Source organism: Bacillus rossius, chromosome 11 (assembly GCF_032445375.1).
Source record: "Bacillus rossius redtenbacheri isolate Brsri chromosome 11, Brsri_v3, whole genome shotgun sequence".
NCBI lineage: Eukaryota > Metazoa > Arthropoda > Insecta > Phasmatodea > Bacillidae > Bacillus > Bacillus rossius.
In genome coordinates, this window is record NC_086338.1 from 4,589,340 (window position 1) to 4,606,941 (window position 17,602).

General features: G+C 40.3%; 1 protein-coding gene across 1 annotated transcript in view; it reads right to left on the reverse strand.

Annotated features, from left to right (window-relative positions):
• Nucleotides 1-17,178, reverse strand: part of LOC134536536 (uncharacterized) — a 105,207-nt gene extending 88,029 nt beyond the window's left edge. Inside the window, exons 1-4 of the mRNA XM_063376268.1 lie at nt 16,862-17,178; nt 4,133-4,265; nt 3,155-3,312; nt 1,216-1,442 (exon numbers count right to left, since the gene is read on the reverse strand). Of these exons, the coding sequence (XP_063232338.1) occupies nt 1,216-1,442; nt 3,155-3,312; nt 4,133-4,265; nt 16,862-17,178 (835 nt within the window). The remainder of the gene's footprint in view (nt 1-1,215; nt 1,443-3,154; nt 3,313-4,132; nt 4,266-16,861) is intronic.
• Between the last annotated feature and the right edge of the window lie 424 nt (nt 17,179-17,602).

A 17,602-nucleotide genomic window follows, 5' to 3' on the forward strand; every position in this document is an offset into this window, starting at 1 on the left:
CGGTCATATTTCTGAGAAACAGAGAAGCAGGATGCATAATTTATTTTACGCAGCAGGGTGGGAGACACAGAGATTTTAATTTGAACTGATGCTTGATATAAATCAAGAATATTATTTGTCAGATTTGTTGATATTTTACGCTGGTAATATTATAACACCAAAACAATCATGATAAGAGACTTTTGAGTTCACGTGCAAGGCTGATTGTCATAACCTGTTATTTATAAGAGTAGAGTGGCAGAATTACAATTGATATATGATGCAATTTTTACATGCGTATTTATATGTAAATAATGATGAATTTTTGCACTGCTCACTAGACATAAGAGCTGATCCAAAGTTCGTCATTAAAAGTAACACATCAATAAAAATCAAAGTTACTTTTGACCTTCAGAAAATTTATCCTTATATTTCATATTTTTACTAAGGGTTAGAATCTACAACGAAAACGAAGTCACGCGAATAAAGTTTTATATTGTGTAAAGGCCTCGTATTCATTTTATGTACTACTTTTTCTTTTATTTCATGCATCAATATGACTTTTTTTGTGTGTGTTATCCTTGCTTGTTTTGATCTACGAGAGCGATTTATGCACTATTAAGTTGATTTTGTACATACGTTATAAAATTTAAATTTTATTTTTACCATAGCTAAATTCTAGTAGACAAGGATAATTATCTGGAAGAGATGCGAACACCGACAAAAATGACAGTAGTAGTGACGAAAAACTGTAAACATTAATCGTGTTGGAAAAACACTGTACATAAATTATTTTCCATCGTTTATAACTGAAAAAATATAATAAAACTTATCTTGCAGTTACTGGAAATACCCACCCTGGAAAACATTAAAAAATTTGAACTATTGTCTAGAGGTTAATTCTGTGTATTTTTAGACATAACCTAATGTAATCTGACTGAAGATTTTATTTATTAAATCTTTTTGTTAAATAATAGCCTACATTGTCTAATAATTATTATATTACTCACGTATCTTTAAAATCGTTGCATATAAATTGTCATCATTTTCTTAGTTGTTGTCGGGAATAAATAAGTAAATAAAAAACAGGGTGTAAAATCGGATGGGTAATATCAACAGGATCCATGTCACATTATTTTTACTTCCCCTAGAAAACAATTATTATTATACATTGAAATGTACGTGAGAACATCGAGAGAGAACCGGCAACGCTGGCAATGCTGGAAGCGGCGGTACCTGAAGTCCTGGAGGTCCTGACGCCGTCCTGCCCCAGGAAGTGCGGGGCGCTGCGCAGCGCCACTCCCAGCAGCGTTGCCACGTGCGCCTGCTCCTGCGACACCAGCTGCTGCACGCCGGCCACCAGCTGGCCGGGCGACGCTGCCAGCTCGCGGCGCGGCGTTGCCACCTTCTCCACCGGGGGCAGCGTTGCCACGTCCGGCGGCGTCATCTGCCGCACCAGAGTCCTGCCCGTTCCCCCGCTTGCGTTAGTTGTGCGGCTCTCTCGCGTGCACTCTGCACACAGCTTGAGTGCTTACATGATGTCATATGTACTCACTTTAGATATCAAATTAAAAAAAGCACTTATAATATTTTAACATGCCCACTTATAATCAAGAGCAGAAAAATTTGTTACCACAAATAAAAGACAAAATATGCTCGGAAAATTTGTGGTAAACATTATGCAATCAGTGTAAGTAGACAGCATAAGATGTACCAAAAGGAGAAACTGGTAAAGTAACTTTACAAAATGTCACGAATAGTATACATGTGGGTATCCTGCACTTGGTTAATGGGATTGGGATATGGGGTAGAAATGTCCAAGCTTGGCCAACTGGCCCACTAGACCGTGCTGGAGAGACTAAAAAAATAATACATATACAGTCGGAGGCTTGGATATTTGGGGCCATACACCCACCGCAACACAGATAACAGCCACTTTAATAGTAATAATAGCTGAAAAGAACAAACCACAAAGGAAATCACTACAGAGGTGAATTTAGGTTGAATATGGGTTGAGTTTCACTTAGGTACCAATGATGTGGGTGTTAAGCAGCGCGAAAGCATGTTGAAAGATGTTAAACCAAAATTGGGTAAAGAGGTCCAGGAAATAAATTACTTCAGTAAACTACAAAGTTCTTTAAAAAGAGTAGAGGGGGTTATACCAGCACTAAATGAGTACATGTCAATGCGATTTTTCTCCGCAATAGAAGGCGCACCGAGGCGGCTCAAGGGGTGCCGGCATTCCTAGAGGGAAAGGTGAGGGAGGGGAAATATTAGGTAACAAAATGGTGGGCAACACTCTGGATCGAGGGAAGGAGGAAGAAATTGTAGCTACGAGCGGACCTGAAATGCTGAAAAAGACAGGAGGGGGGAAACAGCAGGAGTAGGGAGAACCCTGTTTGCACAGACCAGATGCACGGCGCCGAGCGTGTCTGAAGCAACAGGTCTGGGAGACCACCGCAAGATTTTTGTACAAAATAAATACCACTAGCGATATCTAACAACAAGCTTCGGAACTAAGATGGCGACCAACTGCAGACCAAAACAAAATGGCTGCCACCTGTAGACTGAAACAAATTGGTGGCTGGTGTCGCAATCGATTTTTAAAAATCTAATTTTCGAAAAGTTGTATTTCATATACACGTTGGCGACAGTAACGAAATGTGCAACGGTGATGTCACTCTTCCGAGATGGAAGAAGGTTCTATGAAAAACAAAATGGCAGATTCTTTTTTTGCCGATTCTCTAATCCCTGAATCCCGACCACGATCCCGTTGCCCCAGGACCTACCATTTTCACCTACTAGCTTTACTAACCTATTTCCCCTGTTTTCACCAACAGGGTTTTTCAGCCAAGTTTTCATAAACAGTAACCAATAGAAGAAATATGTATTTTCAATTAAGAATGTGTCAATTGCTTTAACCCCTCCCTTCATGTAACTCTCCGATCTGGACACGCCCTTTCATAGTTATTAATATCAGATATAAGCTAATAAATACAATGCTTTAAGTGGCTGCCAGAATTATGTAGCTTAAAGATCATATTTAACTTTAATTTGCCGTGTAATTGTTGTACATAAAAGTAGTAGCTGTGGAAATAGGCACTCCATCATTTGCAAGAAGGCAGAATACACAAAGTAAGTAGGAGGACACGGACGGTTCCGGCGCACGGCCTACCTGTAGACCACCAGGCTGGAGTTGTCGGAGTGCTCGGGGCTGCTGGGACACAGGGCCACTGGACTGGCGCTCGTGTCCTCCTGCGCGCCCCAGAAGCTGCCCAGCAAGCACGTCACGAGGCTGCCGCAGCACAGCTCCGCCCTGAACTGGGCCAGCACCTGCTCACGCACCGCGCGCCACGCACCATGAGCCACGCACCACGCACCATGCACCACGCGCCACGCACTGTGCACAACGTGGACCAGCCCAAGCTTCAGAAATGAATCAGGATGCCGACCTCCGTAGCGTAGTCGGATGCACACCGACTTACGGTGCGAGGGGTCATGGGTTCGAGTCCCGGGCAAGGCATGGGTGTAACATATACATGCTGATAATTGATAACGACTTGAAATTGAGATACACACTGGAACATAATGACACTTTGGCCGTTGGCGACAAGCTGTAGTCCACATAACTAAAAAAATTTAAAATATATAAAAAAAATGAATCAGGAGGCCCGACACAACCAATTTGTACAACTTAATGTTTCGTTAATGCTGAAGACCATCTTAAAATTAAACTTACCTACTAATATAAATGGAAAATTAAAATTGCTAATGTAAATCAGTTCATTGAGTTTAACTGTTTCCAAATTATTCATATGGATAAATGCTAAAAGGTTTTTTTATTAGCTGAATTCACTGACTCTCAGTAGCTTACAAATTGTATTGGCTATTTCTGAGCACATTCATTGAAGCCCTTGCTGTAAGGTTGGAATAGTTCCAGCTTGTCACCACCCAGAGACCATATGCGCTAATTTACTTCGTGAATGAGAGCATGATTTCCATTCCTCACGGGAAAGGTACAACTTACATATCCTACTTCTCGATATGTATCTGTTATGTAGGCTAGAACGTTAGCCTAACGTCATTAGCCGTTTTCAGCCATTCAACGGTGGTCTAAACAAAGGTCAGATATTAAAGCTCGCAACATTCATACCTGCAGAATCTTGGTGATGGACAGCTTCCTGAGAGGGTGCAGCAGTATGGGGCAGGTGTTGCCGCACCACGTGGACACTCCCCTGCAGTCCTCAGTAGCCAGCTGAAGGGTTTCATTGTAGCAGTTGGCAAGCCTGTAACCACCATATCAAAACATAGCACATATTACAAAAGAGGCGGTATGTGAACACTTCCTTCTGCACCCTTCGTGGAAACTAACACTAATGACTATCATCTTGGTTTTTATGCATCGTGACCGAAGTATTTATAAATTATTAAGCTGTTTTTAATACTAATTTTTAAAATTTACAGACACAATGATTTCGAATTTAAATTTTCCCCTATCCAACAAGACAGGAAACTTGAGCTAGGAACAATCAAGTTAGGTTATCTTCGAGGGATAATGGAAAATGATCCAATTTTTTCCCCTGAAATGCAAAGCAAATTAACTTACATGATCTGTGTTCTATTGTAGAGAAAGTGTAATGGCTGAAGCTTCTGACACCACCAGTGTTTCCTCTGGAAGAGAAAGTAGGTGGTAGGAGTTTGGTATTTGGTGGGAGTGGTTCCGTATTGGTTTGGACTGTGCATTCAAGATTCTCGCACTTGACGTTTCAGTTACGCCATCTAACCTATTCCTCTCTGTTCCGCCCTGCACACGGATGGGTCGCTGCAGCAGGGATTCGAACCTAGGACCTCGATCGCGAGTGCCCGCTGCCCGGCGCATGTCTGGGCGAGACTCGTGGCCTGCTGGACTCTACGCCTGCTCTGTCTGGAAGTTGGCAACTCTGTGCATGCACATAGTCCTAACCTAACTAAAACTTAGTGTATTTGTTTGGGAAGGGTCTGGGTTTCAGGCATGCAGAAAGGGTATCATGCATGGTGTGCTTTTTTTTTTCAGGTATTGGCCAGCCATGGCAGCGATTGATGCCGTGACTGTAACTAACATACTCTCTTAACTCTAGGCTATAAATAAGTTGGGCACGAGTAAGAAGTGCACGGACAAAGGTAAACTACTGCAAGCATGAGGGCCAAGACACAAGTGGTTGCAGCGTGTGACTGCCGTGTGTTGGAAGTCGCACGGTGAGAGAAGTGCGCAATGGGAAAGTACTAGTAGTCCTCACGTCACCGCAACGACACCATCGCCCCGAGGCAACGTGCCGAACTAGTTCAGTTTACTATTTTGACGTGACAACGTCTAATAAATCGACGAACGCTGGCTGCACGCACGAAAAATTGTCCCATTACGGATGTACCACAACGGATGTCCCACTACGGATGTGTCCTTTTTTTTTCCTAACCTAACTAAAAACTAAGTGTATTTTGTTTGGGAGGGTCTGGGTTAGGGAAGACTCTAGGTGCGTCCCAGGCCGTAGCCTTTACGCCTATTCATGCTGGGTTTAAACCATGCAGACAAGGGAGCATGCATCGTGTGCTTGTTCGGGGATTGGCCAGCCATGGCTGCAATTGGCGCCATGACTAACTCCCCTTCTTAATACTAGACTATAACTAGATAAGTTGGGCCCAGGTAAAACCTCCATAGACAGAGGGAAAACCCTGGGCACTTCATGCGGGATGCAAAATTTCATGCATTAATTCCGAGCAGGTTGGTTACAGGAACAGAAGGATGGTTCAGGAAGAAGAGTTGGTCAGAGTAGAAAGAGTCTACCATGCGGGGGTTGGGCGCTTGTGTGTCCTTTTTACACATGCACAGCATCTATCTGGTATGTTGCGGACGGTACAGAGAACTCGGCCGGCACATGGCGGTGTACTGCTCAGGTTTCACCCCGCCATGCTGCAGGGATAGGCGGGTCGCGCCGGTTGGATCACGCCTGTGCATGTCGCCACACACGGCTTGGGGCAGACGACAACATAGCGGGGTTCGAGGTTATTGTTGTGCACCGCGCCACGGGAGTATATTCGCAAGTAAATTGCGTTCTTCAATATTTAGAGTCCAACAGAGAATATGCTAGTTAAAAGAAATTCAAACAAATATCGTGCGTGGAATATTATTAATTTATAACATCTGAAACAATTGATTCCTATGTGGCCTCGTGGCTCTGCAGTTAGAATCGCTGACTGCCAATCGATAGGTTGATGGATCATATCCCGGCGATCGAATATTTTTTGTACTTGTAAAAATAAATACGGCGCGCACGACACTTCAAAAGTAATAAATATATTTGACTTAATGAATGCAAATAAAAGTAAATTTATTAATTAAATTGTAGACTTTATTTCACTCCTTCTTTGTATTCATACAAAATAGTGATAATTCAATAAAAATGATCCAATTTTATTCATAAAAGTATGCCGAGGTAGATTTTATCATACAAAAGGAAGAAAAATTTTAAAAAAATTACCTCCTCAAAGAATATAATATTTTTAATGCCTAAATGGTTTGGTTGCAAAAATCTATTACGGCTCAGTCTCAGGCCGAATATGATATTTCATTTTCTTCTGGATCAATCATTTCATCAATGTTTTGTTATGAAGTAGTGACGTTAAACTATCGTCCGTAAACTGACTTAACAGACAACCAATTTTTGACGTGACAACGTCTAAAAAATCGATGAACGCCGGCTGCACGCACGAAAAAGTGTCCCGTTTCACACATTGTCCCGTTACTCTGTGTCCCGTTACGCTCATTGTACGCTTGCGCCGCTTCTATCTCTCTTCCACTCCATTGGAACAACCATTAATTTGACTTTTTCGAGGCACGTTAAACTTGAAACACTCTCATTCGTTTCCTACTTTTCATATCATCGTCCTATCCTTAACAGAATATCACAGATTGGAAGAAGTTAATTAGCAAACATGTATAAAAGTTATAGGTAAAATAATCTGTTCGTTAAAGTAATAAACATTTTGGAATTAATGAGTGCAAATAAAAGTAAATTTATCAATTAAATTGTAGATTTAATTTCACTCCTTCTTTGTATCCATACAAAATAGTGATAATTCAATAAAAATGATTCAATTTTATTCATAAAAGTATGCAATAATTTCATCAATGTTTTGTTATGACGTTGTTACGTTAAACTATTGTCCGTAAACCGACTTTCCAGACAGCTTTTTTTTTTTTTTTGATTGTGTCTTGTACGAAGTTTCAATCTCTAAACATTTACACTTTAAATTTTATTAAAAAATACTAACTTTACCCGCCTTCGCTCGCGTTGATTCCTTAAATAAGTATCAAAGATCATTGCAAAAAAAATGTTAATTGTTTTTTTTACGTGACTGGGATCATCAGTATTTAAAAATTCCAACATACAATTTGGCTTAAAAACTGAAAACATGCTTTATTAAAATATGTACTATTACAAAAAAAATACTAACATTTTAAATGTTTAAAGTATTAACGTATATTAATTTATTTTTCTTTAAAAGAGCTTAAATCAGAGTATTATTTTAGGATGCTCCTGTATACTATGTTATATGTTTTTTTCTATCTGGTTCAAATGTGAATATATTTGCATTGGACACACGCGAACAGTTAGCCATGGGAAGAGCACGGCTTTTCCAAATGCACCCCTGATACCTGCAATGTTTGCCCTTGCGCTTTGTTGTTGATGGTAACAGCAGAACTAAGCCTGAAGGGAAACTGAAATCTTTCTAATTGGAACGGTTGATCAATGGGGATAATTGGGATTCGAGGTATGATAACACTTTTCCCTTTACCGACCCTGTTAAAATAGTGGATCCAAATATATTCTGCCCCAAGTGTTTGATCCGAAGCCTCGTTCCATTACTTAGTCTAGGAGCAACTATATTTCGCATAAGCATAAATTGTGCATTTAGTTTCATTTGAAGTTTATGTGAGGGTACACTCGAAAGTTTAAGTGAATTAAAAAATTCCGCAGGATAAGAAGTGCTTTGTTCTGTATGTATGATTGTATCTATTGACAAATACTCCTTCATTTTCACTTGCACCTCTTTTCAAATATAAATGTTTTGTTTATATTGTCACGGTCTGAAAATTTCATTACTTTTTTTTTCTTAAATTTTATTTTACTTTTGTTTCTCGTCAGGTTTACGTGTTGGTGTACGTGCACGTTTCCAGGCTCGGCCGGTTGATTTCGACACGCGGGTATTGGAATATAGGTTGCTGCGACATTAGTTTACAGGCACCGCGGGCTTTTGCGAGGCTGCGTGGTTAGCTAATTCTCGCGGGTTGCTGGCCAGGGCCCGCTGAGAGGTTGCAACACGCCGTTCCAGAAAAACCTGCTGCGCTACGCTAGTCCCTTGTTTGTCGCGCGAGGCTTTTGAGTACGCGTTTCGAGGACTCTGTCCTGATTAGTGATGCCATCTTGCGTCCGAGTTTGGAAACGTAGACGGAAAATTAACAATCGAGCAGCGCAAGAGGGAGAGGGGGAAACTCGTTCGCGCCTGCGCAGAAGGAATAGCTGACTTCATTTGTTTTTCATTTTTTTTTCCTTGTGGGAAGGGAGGGGACCGCGAGTTGCCTTGTGGATAAGTTTTCCCGGTGTTCGTGTTTTTTTTTTTTTTTTTTTTTCCGGCATGGCCTAGTTTGGTAGTTAAAACCTCCTTCCAGGGAGGGGCCGAGGCTTTTTGCCTGGGGACCTCTCTGGGAGCCGGGTCCACGTCGGTTTGAAACAACTTTGCTTCGCCTCAAGTCAGTAGGGTAAGTGGTTGGCCATGGCTCGTTCGCAACGATCATTTCTTGGACGATCTTCGTCTTAATCTTTTAAACAGTAGTGTAGTCTTGTTCCACCTCTATTATTTATTATTTGGTTTTGGGAAAAATTGACGTCGGGTTATAAGTATGTATGTAGTGGTAACTGGGAAGTGTTCTGTTCCTCAGCGGAGAGGCGACGTCGGCCATGTTGTAGAGATAATTGTTTGCCGGCTGACTTCACTTTAATGCGTATTTAATGTATTTAATTATTCGTTAATCCCATCCCTTTGTTAAATGTTTTATTATTAATTTGTTAATCAAATATTTGTTTGATTATTATTATTTTTTTTATTATCCTAGTGAATAAAATCTGTGCTTGAATGAACTAATCATGTTTCTTTTCAGTACATAAAGTATACCCTACACTTCCTGTATAGGGAGAAGACTTGATCTCGAGTACCATGCTTACCAATAGCTACCACCCCCCAAATATTATAGGTTATTTATTGTTATGTGTATAGGAGTACGCGGGACGTCTGACGGAGTCACGTCACAAGTGGTGTGAGGCTTCGGGTAGTCTCTTGTAGGGTTGTTTGTGCTTTATTTTTTTTTTTTCTCTTTTCTCTTGTTCTCCCGAATTTAATAATGTTTTATTATAGAGCAGTGCAAGCAGGGTCGTGTGGGAGCACGCGGCGGACGTGTTGCGTTGTGCTTCACGTATTTTTATTAGTAATGTTACTGTTGTTCTGTTTAAATTTAATGGATAAAAAGTTTTTGGTTTAGTTAAGTTAAGTCAGTGAGTCAGTCAGTCAGTCATCGGGTCGTTCAGGTCACCTATTAGGTTTTATTAAGTTTTAATTACGTAAATTCTAATGCCGGTTTAATGATTAATTAATTAATTTTTAAAATTATCATAATTAAAATTCGGTTAAGAATCTAAGAGTTTGTGTGGAGTTTTGTTTTAGGAACGATGTTAAAACTTGTGTTAAGTAATGTTATAGACAGTGCTTGTTGCGGACGTGGAAAGTCATGTGTCGTGGAGCGGTGACGAGCGGCGCGACGGTCAGCTGTGCGCTGACCTTGAGCGGTTTCCGGCCTGGCGCGACACGGCTCGGCACGGCGCGGCAAGAATCGTTCCGGCCCGGTGTTTACCGGCCGGCTGGACGTCAGACAGATAAGAGTTTCACAGTTATTTTTTTTATGATTAATTTTATGTGCGTCATTGACTACACCACACCGTCTAAGTTTTTTTTTTATGAGTTAACTTAATAATTTTAAAGTATTTATTTATTTGTCATTATAATTATTTTTGTTTTGATAATAATTAATTTTGTTTGAACTTTTCTTTTCGAATTATAGGAGGTACACATTAGAAGGGATTAGCTCTGAGAATAGTGTGAGGTTTGTTTATTTGTGTAGGTTAAGGGAATGAACTCCAGGGGAACAGTCTTTGAGATGAGAGAGTTGTTGTGATTGTCCAGCCATAGGAGATGAGCTGGGACAATTTGAGGTGTCCCTGGGAGAGTAGGGACGGTAGCGCAGACCCATAGAAGATGGGCTGGCTACTGGTTAAGGGTCGGGAGAACCCTGTGTTGTTAGTAGTTGGGGCAGGAGTTCCCCATGGTAGTACCGGAAGTGGCTATCCCGTACGGGATAAGGGTACCACTTCAATTAATTTGGTTTGTGGGGTTAGAGTCCCCTGTTGTGTAGTGGGCCTATAGGAGATAGGCACTACAGCGAAAGTTTTGGTTGCCCTGGAGGTAAATTCCCTGGGTTAAGTTAAGGAATTGTTTTTAAAGTTAGGAAGTAGGGAAGTGTAAATCATTGTTGGAGAGTGAGTTAGTGTACCTGCCTACGTATTAAATTGAATTTTAATGAATTAATTTATGAACAAGTTTATTGTGTTAATGATAATGGAAGTGAGTTAATTTTTTTTTAAATTTTTTTTTTTGAGTAAAGTATTTTAAGTGATAAAGTTAAATAATAGAGTAAGTGGTGACAGTTATGATAGAGCATTTTTGAATTTATTTTGTTTATTCTACTTGGAATGTAATGTTTTAATTTATTCTCTCAACATAAGTAAATTTTTAATAAGTTTTTTTTTAATACGATGCCCCTTATACATTTGTTGACACAAGTATTAAAGCATTATTATTTATTTACAAGTTTATTTTAATTACACAAAAATTTGGATTTGGCTTTGTGATACAGAGAAAAATTTTTTTATGAAGTTGTTTTGTTTGTGCTTGATTCTTATCGGTTTTGTGAAAGTCGTGTTACAGTATTCAGTTCAGTGGTGACCTGTGACTGACGACTAAGAAGACTGAGCATGGTGTTGCTGGCTGCACATCAGAGTGAATCTGATGGCACCACCAGTAGCTGTTGTTTCGAGGAGTTGCTGTTTTCACCCGACGAGACCAACCTGCTGATTGCTGCCTACAACCTAGCAGATGTTAAGGTGAAAGTATTTTTATTTTTCTTATCCTGTTCATTAATTTTTGTTAAATTTTTGTCTAGGATGTTTAATGCAATTTTTATTTCAGCTTTCGTGGGTTATTAATAACAGGCAGATTTTAAGCGAATAAAGAAAAGTATTTTTTTTTCTTGGGCAGTCTAATTTTATGATGTTGATTCAGGAATTGTTTTATTAAGATAGCAAGTTAAATAGTAAATAATGGTTAAAAATAACAGACATAATTTTTGTTGATTTTGGCTATGGCCCTGGTTCGATTGAGTAGTTACTGTGTTGATGAAATTTATTTGTTGATGATGCCATTTTAGGAAGCTATAGAGAGTAATGTAATACAGACCCTGGAGGAATGGGCTGTAGCGTGAGGGCATGGAGGCCCTGGTTGTGACTGGGTTCGCAGGGTAGGCGACCCTTAGTAAATGAGAATTTTTTTTTTGTTGTTGTTGGGTTAGAGTCCCACAAGGTGTGTCCACAGGAGGTGGATGTTAGGCATCTATCGGCTTTTGTTGTTTTGAAAAAGTTAGAAGCATGTTGATAGTCATCGATTTCAGGTCGGAGTCATTTTTGAACCAGGTGCCAGAGGTCAGATCGTCAGAATAATTTAAAATTTGATTGATGAGATTATTGGTAAAATAATTTAGTTTTGGTATTGAGGTTTGTACCTGTGGGTATGTTTAATATTTTTTTTTTTAAGACTTTTCAAATAGTTAACCTGTACCCATCTTTGTTTAGAATTGTTTAACTATTAGTGTTGCCCAAGTACAAAAGTATTTTCATTTGCCTATTTGTCGCTGTCACATTTATCAGGAGAACTTGTATGTCAAACTTAAGATACCTATTGTTCATGTTAATTCCAATTGGAAATTATTTCAGTTTGTTGCGGTACCTTTCCGCTGGAAAAATAACACTTGCCACTTGGAGCACGAGCCAAACTTTTTAGCCGTAAATAATAAGCAACTGGTGACCATTCAGGGTAGAAATTTGTTGGATTGTCGTCCCTTCGAAGACAGTTTATGTTTTGTTCCCAGATTTTCAGGTGATGCCATGGGAAGTTCTCTATGTCCTAAAGCTTTATTTCAGGGAGTGACTGCAGAGAAACTTGGTGAACTGTGTGCTTACAGATGCCATGCGGGAACCCACCTCATGATTACGCAGGCTGGCCCTGAACGGTATTTTCTAACTAACCCTGTTGGTAAACTAGAAGTACAGTGTCTAGTAAATAAGAACCAAACCTTGTTTTTAGCTGCTGCGGATCGACCTGGCGCTGTGGACATTGAGGTCCCTTGCGATTGTCGCTTGTACATGAATGATGAACTTAAAATTAATTAACTTTATCCGTGTGATTTTCTTTCTAAAGCCAAATTTCAAATGATTCACGTGATTCCAGCTGCTTGGTCAAAATTAAAAAAACTAAAGATTTTACCTTTAACAGCATCTTCACACACAGTTTTTCCTTCATTAGAAGATTGTTTAGACGAGGATTGGCCTTCTGTTATTCCTCACTTGAATTTGGTCGTTTCACGTTCCTTTACGAGGCCCGACGAATTACAGCTGCGAGACCCGGTGGAAGTTGTAAGCTTTTTGTTAAAACATTTACAAAGTATTTCTTTATTTGTGATTGGTGGTACTTTATTACTAATTGTTGTAAGAAACTCTTATCTAGTGGGGATTGGTACCTTCCCCCGCGTATCAGCTTTTAGTGAAAATGTCATGTTAACAATGGAGATAAGCATAACTGTATTTATACTTGGTGTCATAATGTGTATCATTCTTTTTCTGCTATGGAAATGGTTGTCACTCAAGTGGAAATTACGGAAAACTGAGGAAATCTCACCTACTGTACAGACTGATGTTGCAACTACAAGTGAAACCTTTAACTTACGTGAGAAATTTTCTGAGAATTGTCGATTAAAGTCTAAGTTGGTTAGTGAGTCAGGTGAGGAATTTCATGTTTACCTCACCCTGTGTGATTAAGTAACAGAATTGTTGGTTATGTTTGATTTGTTCACCCCATGGAGGGCACATAGTTGTTAAACACTTTTGTAGTTAGGATTTATAATGTTTTTGTAATTAACTGTTCAGTTCAGAGGTTTTACTTTTTGTTTAAAGAATAAAAAAAAAAAGAGACAACAATCGAGGATGAATCTAGGGGTCAAAGCAATTATTAAGCTAGGGTTAATTTTTTTTTAATTATTTGTTTACACTCGACTTTGATTTAACCTGGGTAGGGATACCTTGTTCCTGGTCTATTCCCTCCCCTGTCCAAACCGGTGTGTACTCGTGCCTCTGAAGACAGTGTAATTCATTTTCCACAGACTCAAGTGAGGCAGAGTTGTTAGCAACAAGTGTTTACGTTTTCTTTTTCTTTCATGAAGAAGAGACAGTGCATCGATGTACCACATCCAGAGACTTCAACGATTACGTTACGTAAGTTATGTGAAGAACTTTCCTTCGCCATGTATGTCCTCCTGACTGAGGACCATGTGTTGTGCAGCCATTGAACTTGTGTGGGAGATGGACTACTGTTTCCTCCCCTGTTGTGTGGTGGGCTGCTTATAACTCATGAGGAGTTATACTGTGGAAGCCCCTTCCCAAATCGGTTGCTGTGTGTATGTGAACTTTCTGTCTTAAAATAATGAAGAAACGGATCAGCATGGGGCTCGTTTTCGTCGACTTGTGCCGAACGAAGAAATCAGTTACTCTCGGCCAATCAGTGACAATGCTTTTTTTTTTCCTCTGTTCTGTAGCTAGTAGCTGCAGAGGCGTGTTATGAAGACCTTGGACTTCACCTAACCCTATGGACATTTCAGGTTCCTTTCCTGATGTTTATCCTTTGTTTTCCTGACTTGTATAGTCCATTCCTTGGTTTTTCTTGGAGGCCAAGCTCCCATTTTACTTTAGCTGTGTTTGTTTCATTTTATTGACATATTTATGATCATCTTTGTTGTTGTTGTTGGAGAATAACATGCCCCTGGACTCATCCTTGGTTAGTTATGCTGTTTATGGAACTGATAAAGATTAAATGTAGGGTGGATCTTTTTGTGTTAATCAGTCACTTTATAAAATGTAAACATTGTTTGCTAATTATTCAATAGGGCCACTTCACAGTTTTACTTAACGGAATACTTAACTTTTGTTTGTTATCAACCTTGTATTAACATAATGTTTTGATATGACGTTAAAAATAATCCCCCCCCCCTAATTAACTTGTTTAAATAGGCTTGACAGTGTCGTGTATGTTCTTTGGTGAGATTTTGATACTGGTGTTGAAATGTTTGTTCAGTTTCACTGGGGAGACATCCCCGATGACATGCTGCGAGGAAGGCAGGCTGAGGGCAGAACTGCTCTGAAGGCTGGATCCTGGGTGTGAGCTGCAGATCACACTTCAAGGACTCTTCTCTCCAGCTTCAACTAGGGCTGATCTGTCCACGGTTCATGCCTCTCCTAGTTGTATGTCGTACGAGTAGTTTTACGATGTGCCAGCCACCATCGATTCTTACAGGAAAGAATTATTTCCTGGGCTATTTTGTATTTTGTATTGGTTTAACTTTTTCAGTTTAGACTTTGGAATTAATTGTTGTGGTAAAACCTAACCTTCGTGCGCTGTCTTGTTCTAGTAGGCATTTAACTTGTAATTCTTTGCCCCTTGTTTTTTTTTTCATTGTTAGGAATTTTTTTTTTATGGCTTGTGGGGCACAAGCCCTTGTAGACCAGGGTAATGTCACGGTCTGAAAATTTCATTACTTTTTTTTTCTTAAATTTTATTTTACTTTTGTTTCTCGTCAGGTTTACGTGTTGGTGTACGTGCACGTTTCCAGGCTCGGCCGGTTGATTTCGACACGCGGGTATTGGAATATAGGTTGCTGCGACATTAGTTTACAGGCACCGCGGGCTTTTGCGAGGCTGCGTGGTTAGCTAATTCTCGCGGGTTGCTGGCCAGGGCCCGCTGAGAGGTTGCAACACGCCGTTCCAGAAAAACCTGCTGCGCTACGCTAGTCCCTTGTTTGTCGCGCGAGGCTTTTGAGTACGCGTTTCGAGGACTCTGTCCTGATTAGTGATGCCATCTTGCGTCCGAGTTTGGAAACGTAGACGGAAAATTAACAATCGAGCAGCGCAAGAGGGAGAGGGGGAAACTCGTTCGCGCCTGCGCAGAAGGAATAGCTGACTTCATTTGTTTTTCATTTTTTTTTCCTTGTGGGAAGGGAGGGGACCGCGAGTTGCCTTGTGGATAAGTTTTCCCGGTGTTCGTGTGTTTTTTTTTTTTGTTTTTCCGGCATGGCCTAGTTTTGTAGTTAAAACCTCCTTCCAGGGAGGGGCCGAGGCTTTTTGCCTGGGGACCTCTCTGGGAGCCGGGTCCACGTCGGTTTGAAACAACTTTGCTTCGCCTCAAGTCAGTAGGGTAAGTGGTTGGCCATGGCTCGTTCGCAACGATCATTTCTTGGACGATCTTCGTCTTAATCTTTTAAACAGTAATGTAGTCTTGTTCCACCTCTATTATTTATTATTTTGTTTTGGGAAAAATTGACGTCGGGTTATAAGTATGTATGTAGTGGTAACTGGGAAGTGTTCTGTTCCTCAGCGGAGAGGCGACGTCGGCCATGTTGTAGAGATAATTGTTTGCCGGCTGACTTCACTTTAATGTGTATTTAATGTATTTAATTATTCGTTAATCCCATCCCTTTGTTAAATGTTTTATTATTAATTTGTTAATCAAATATTTGTTTGATTATTATTATTTTTTTTATTATCCTAGTGAATAAAATCTGTGCTTGAATGAACTAATCATGTTTCTTTTCAGTACATAAAGTATACCCTACACTTCCTGTATAGGGAGAAGACTTGATCTCGAGTACCATGCTTACCAATAGCTACCACCCCCCAAATGTTATAGGTTATTTATTGTTATGTGTATAGGAGTACGCGGGACGTCTGACGGAGTCACGTCACAATATTAACGATATAATTTTTTGGCGCCAATATTACTCTTGCACACAACCACTGATCACTATTCAAATTTTTTTGCAAGTCCTGGAAAACTTGAGTACATTTTCTACTAAATTACAAAATTCTCTTGAAAGAAATATATAACCTTCAGCATAAACGCCAAACAACCATCACCGAAGAAAATAAACAGATATCTAACCTCAAAAATTAAAAAAGTTTAAGTATTGTTTGGCAGGGACAAAAAAAAAGGTGGAAGCAGATGCTATACTAAATTGAATAGCGAATTGATTGCCAGTATTACAGTATTAGATTGGCGAATTATTTAATTTACTTATGGAAACGCCAGATGGCGTTAAATTTCGTTCAATTACTCAAACTCTCAGTCGGACGATCATACATACCAATATAACTTTTTTTTGCTCTTCGTAGAAAATATTGTTATTTTTTTTATAAAAAGTTTCCCATGTCCTTTAATATAACCTTGAAAATATGCGCACAAAATTTCATGATAATCGGTTGAGTAGTTTCTGCGTGAAAGCGTAACCAAAAAACTAACTAACTCTCATTGACATTTATAATATTAGTGAGGATTGAATTAATGCAATACTCGTGTAATGATAAATGTTATAATTGGAATGTATTTCCCTAGGTTGTCCGCCAGGAGGCAGCACACTCGCCTGAGCAGCTGCTCCAGGGTGAGGTGGTTGTGGTTCTGCTCGGCCACGTCGTAGCGCCGCAGCACCTCGCTCACGGCCTGGTGCGTGAGGTAGAGCGCGGCGGCGCGGTCCCGCCACGCCTGCTCGCGCCACGCGGCCAGCCGCGCGCGGCCCGCCGCGGCCAGCACTCCGCGGCCGCGCGGCCAGGCGCGGTCCCGCCGCGCCAGCTCGCGGCAGTCCGCCAGCAGCTGCTCGGCCAGGCGCGCGGCCTCCCCCACCTCCTGCAGCTCCCAGCAGCACCCCCCTCTCTCTCCTCCTTGTTGGTGGGGACTACACATCACGTGATTCAGCCGGAGGACATGATTGTTTTGACGTGACAACGTCTAATAAATCCAAACGCCGGCTGCACGCACGAAATGTGTCCCATTACGCACATTGTTCCGTTACACTGCGTCCCGTTACGCTCATTGTTCCGTTAGGCTGTCGGCGAGTGCAGTAATAATAGGTTATGTTACAATTTACTAAAAAATTATGGTGATTCATATAATTAATTATAGATATTTGATTACATTTTAATTTACATTAAAACATGTTAATAATTATATTTAAACTTTATAGCTAAACGCCATTTTTTTAAATTAATTACAAGTCATCTACACGTGAACTGTTTCGTCGACTGTTTATAAAGTGAAGTGAAAAGTTAATGTGGTTTTCATTGCTTATTACAACAACAATTTCGGCAATAAAGGTTAATTATTCTTG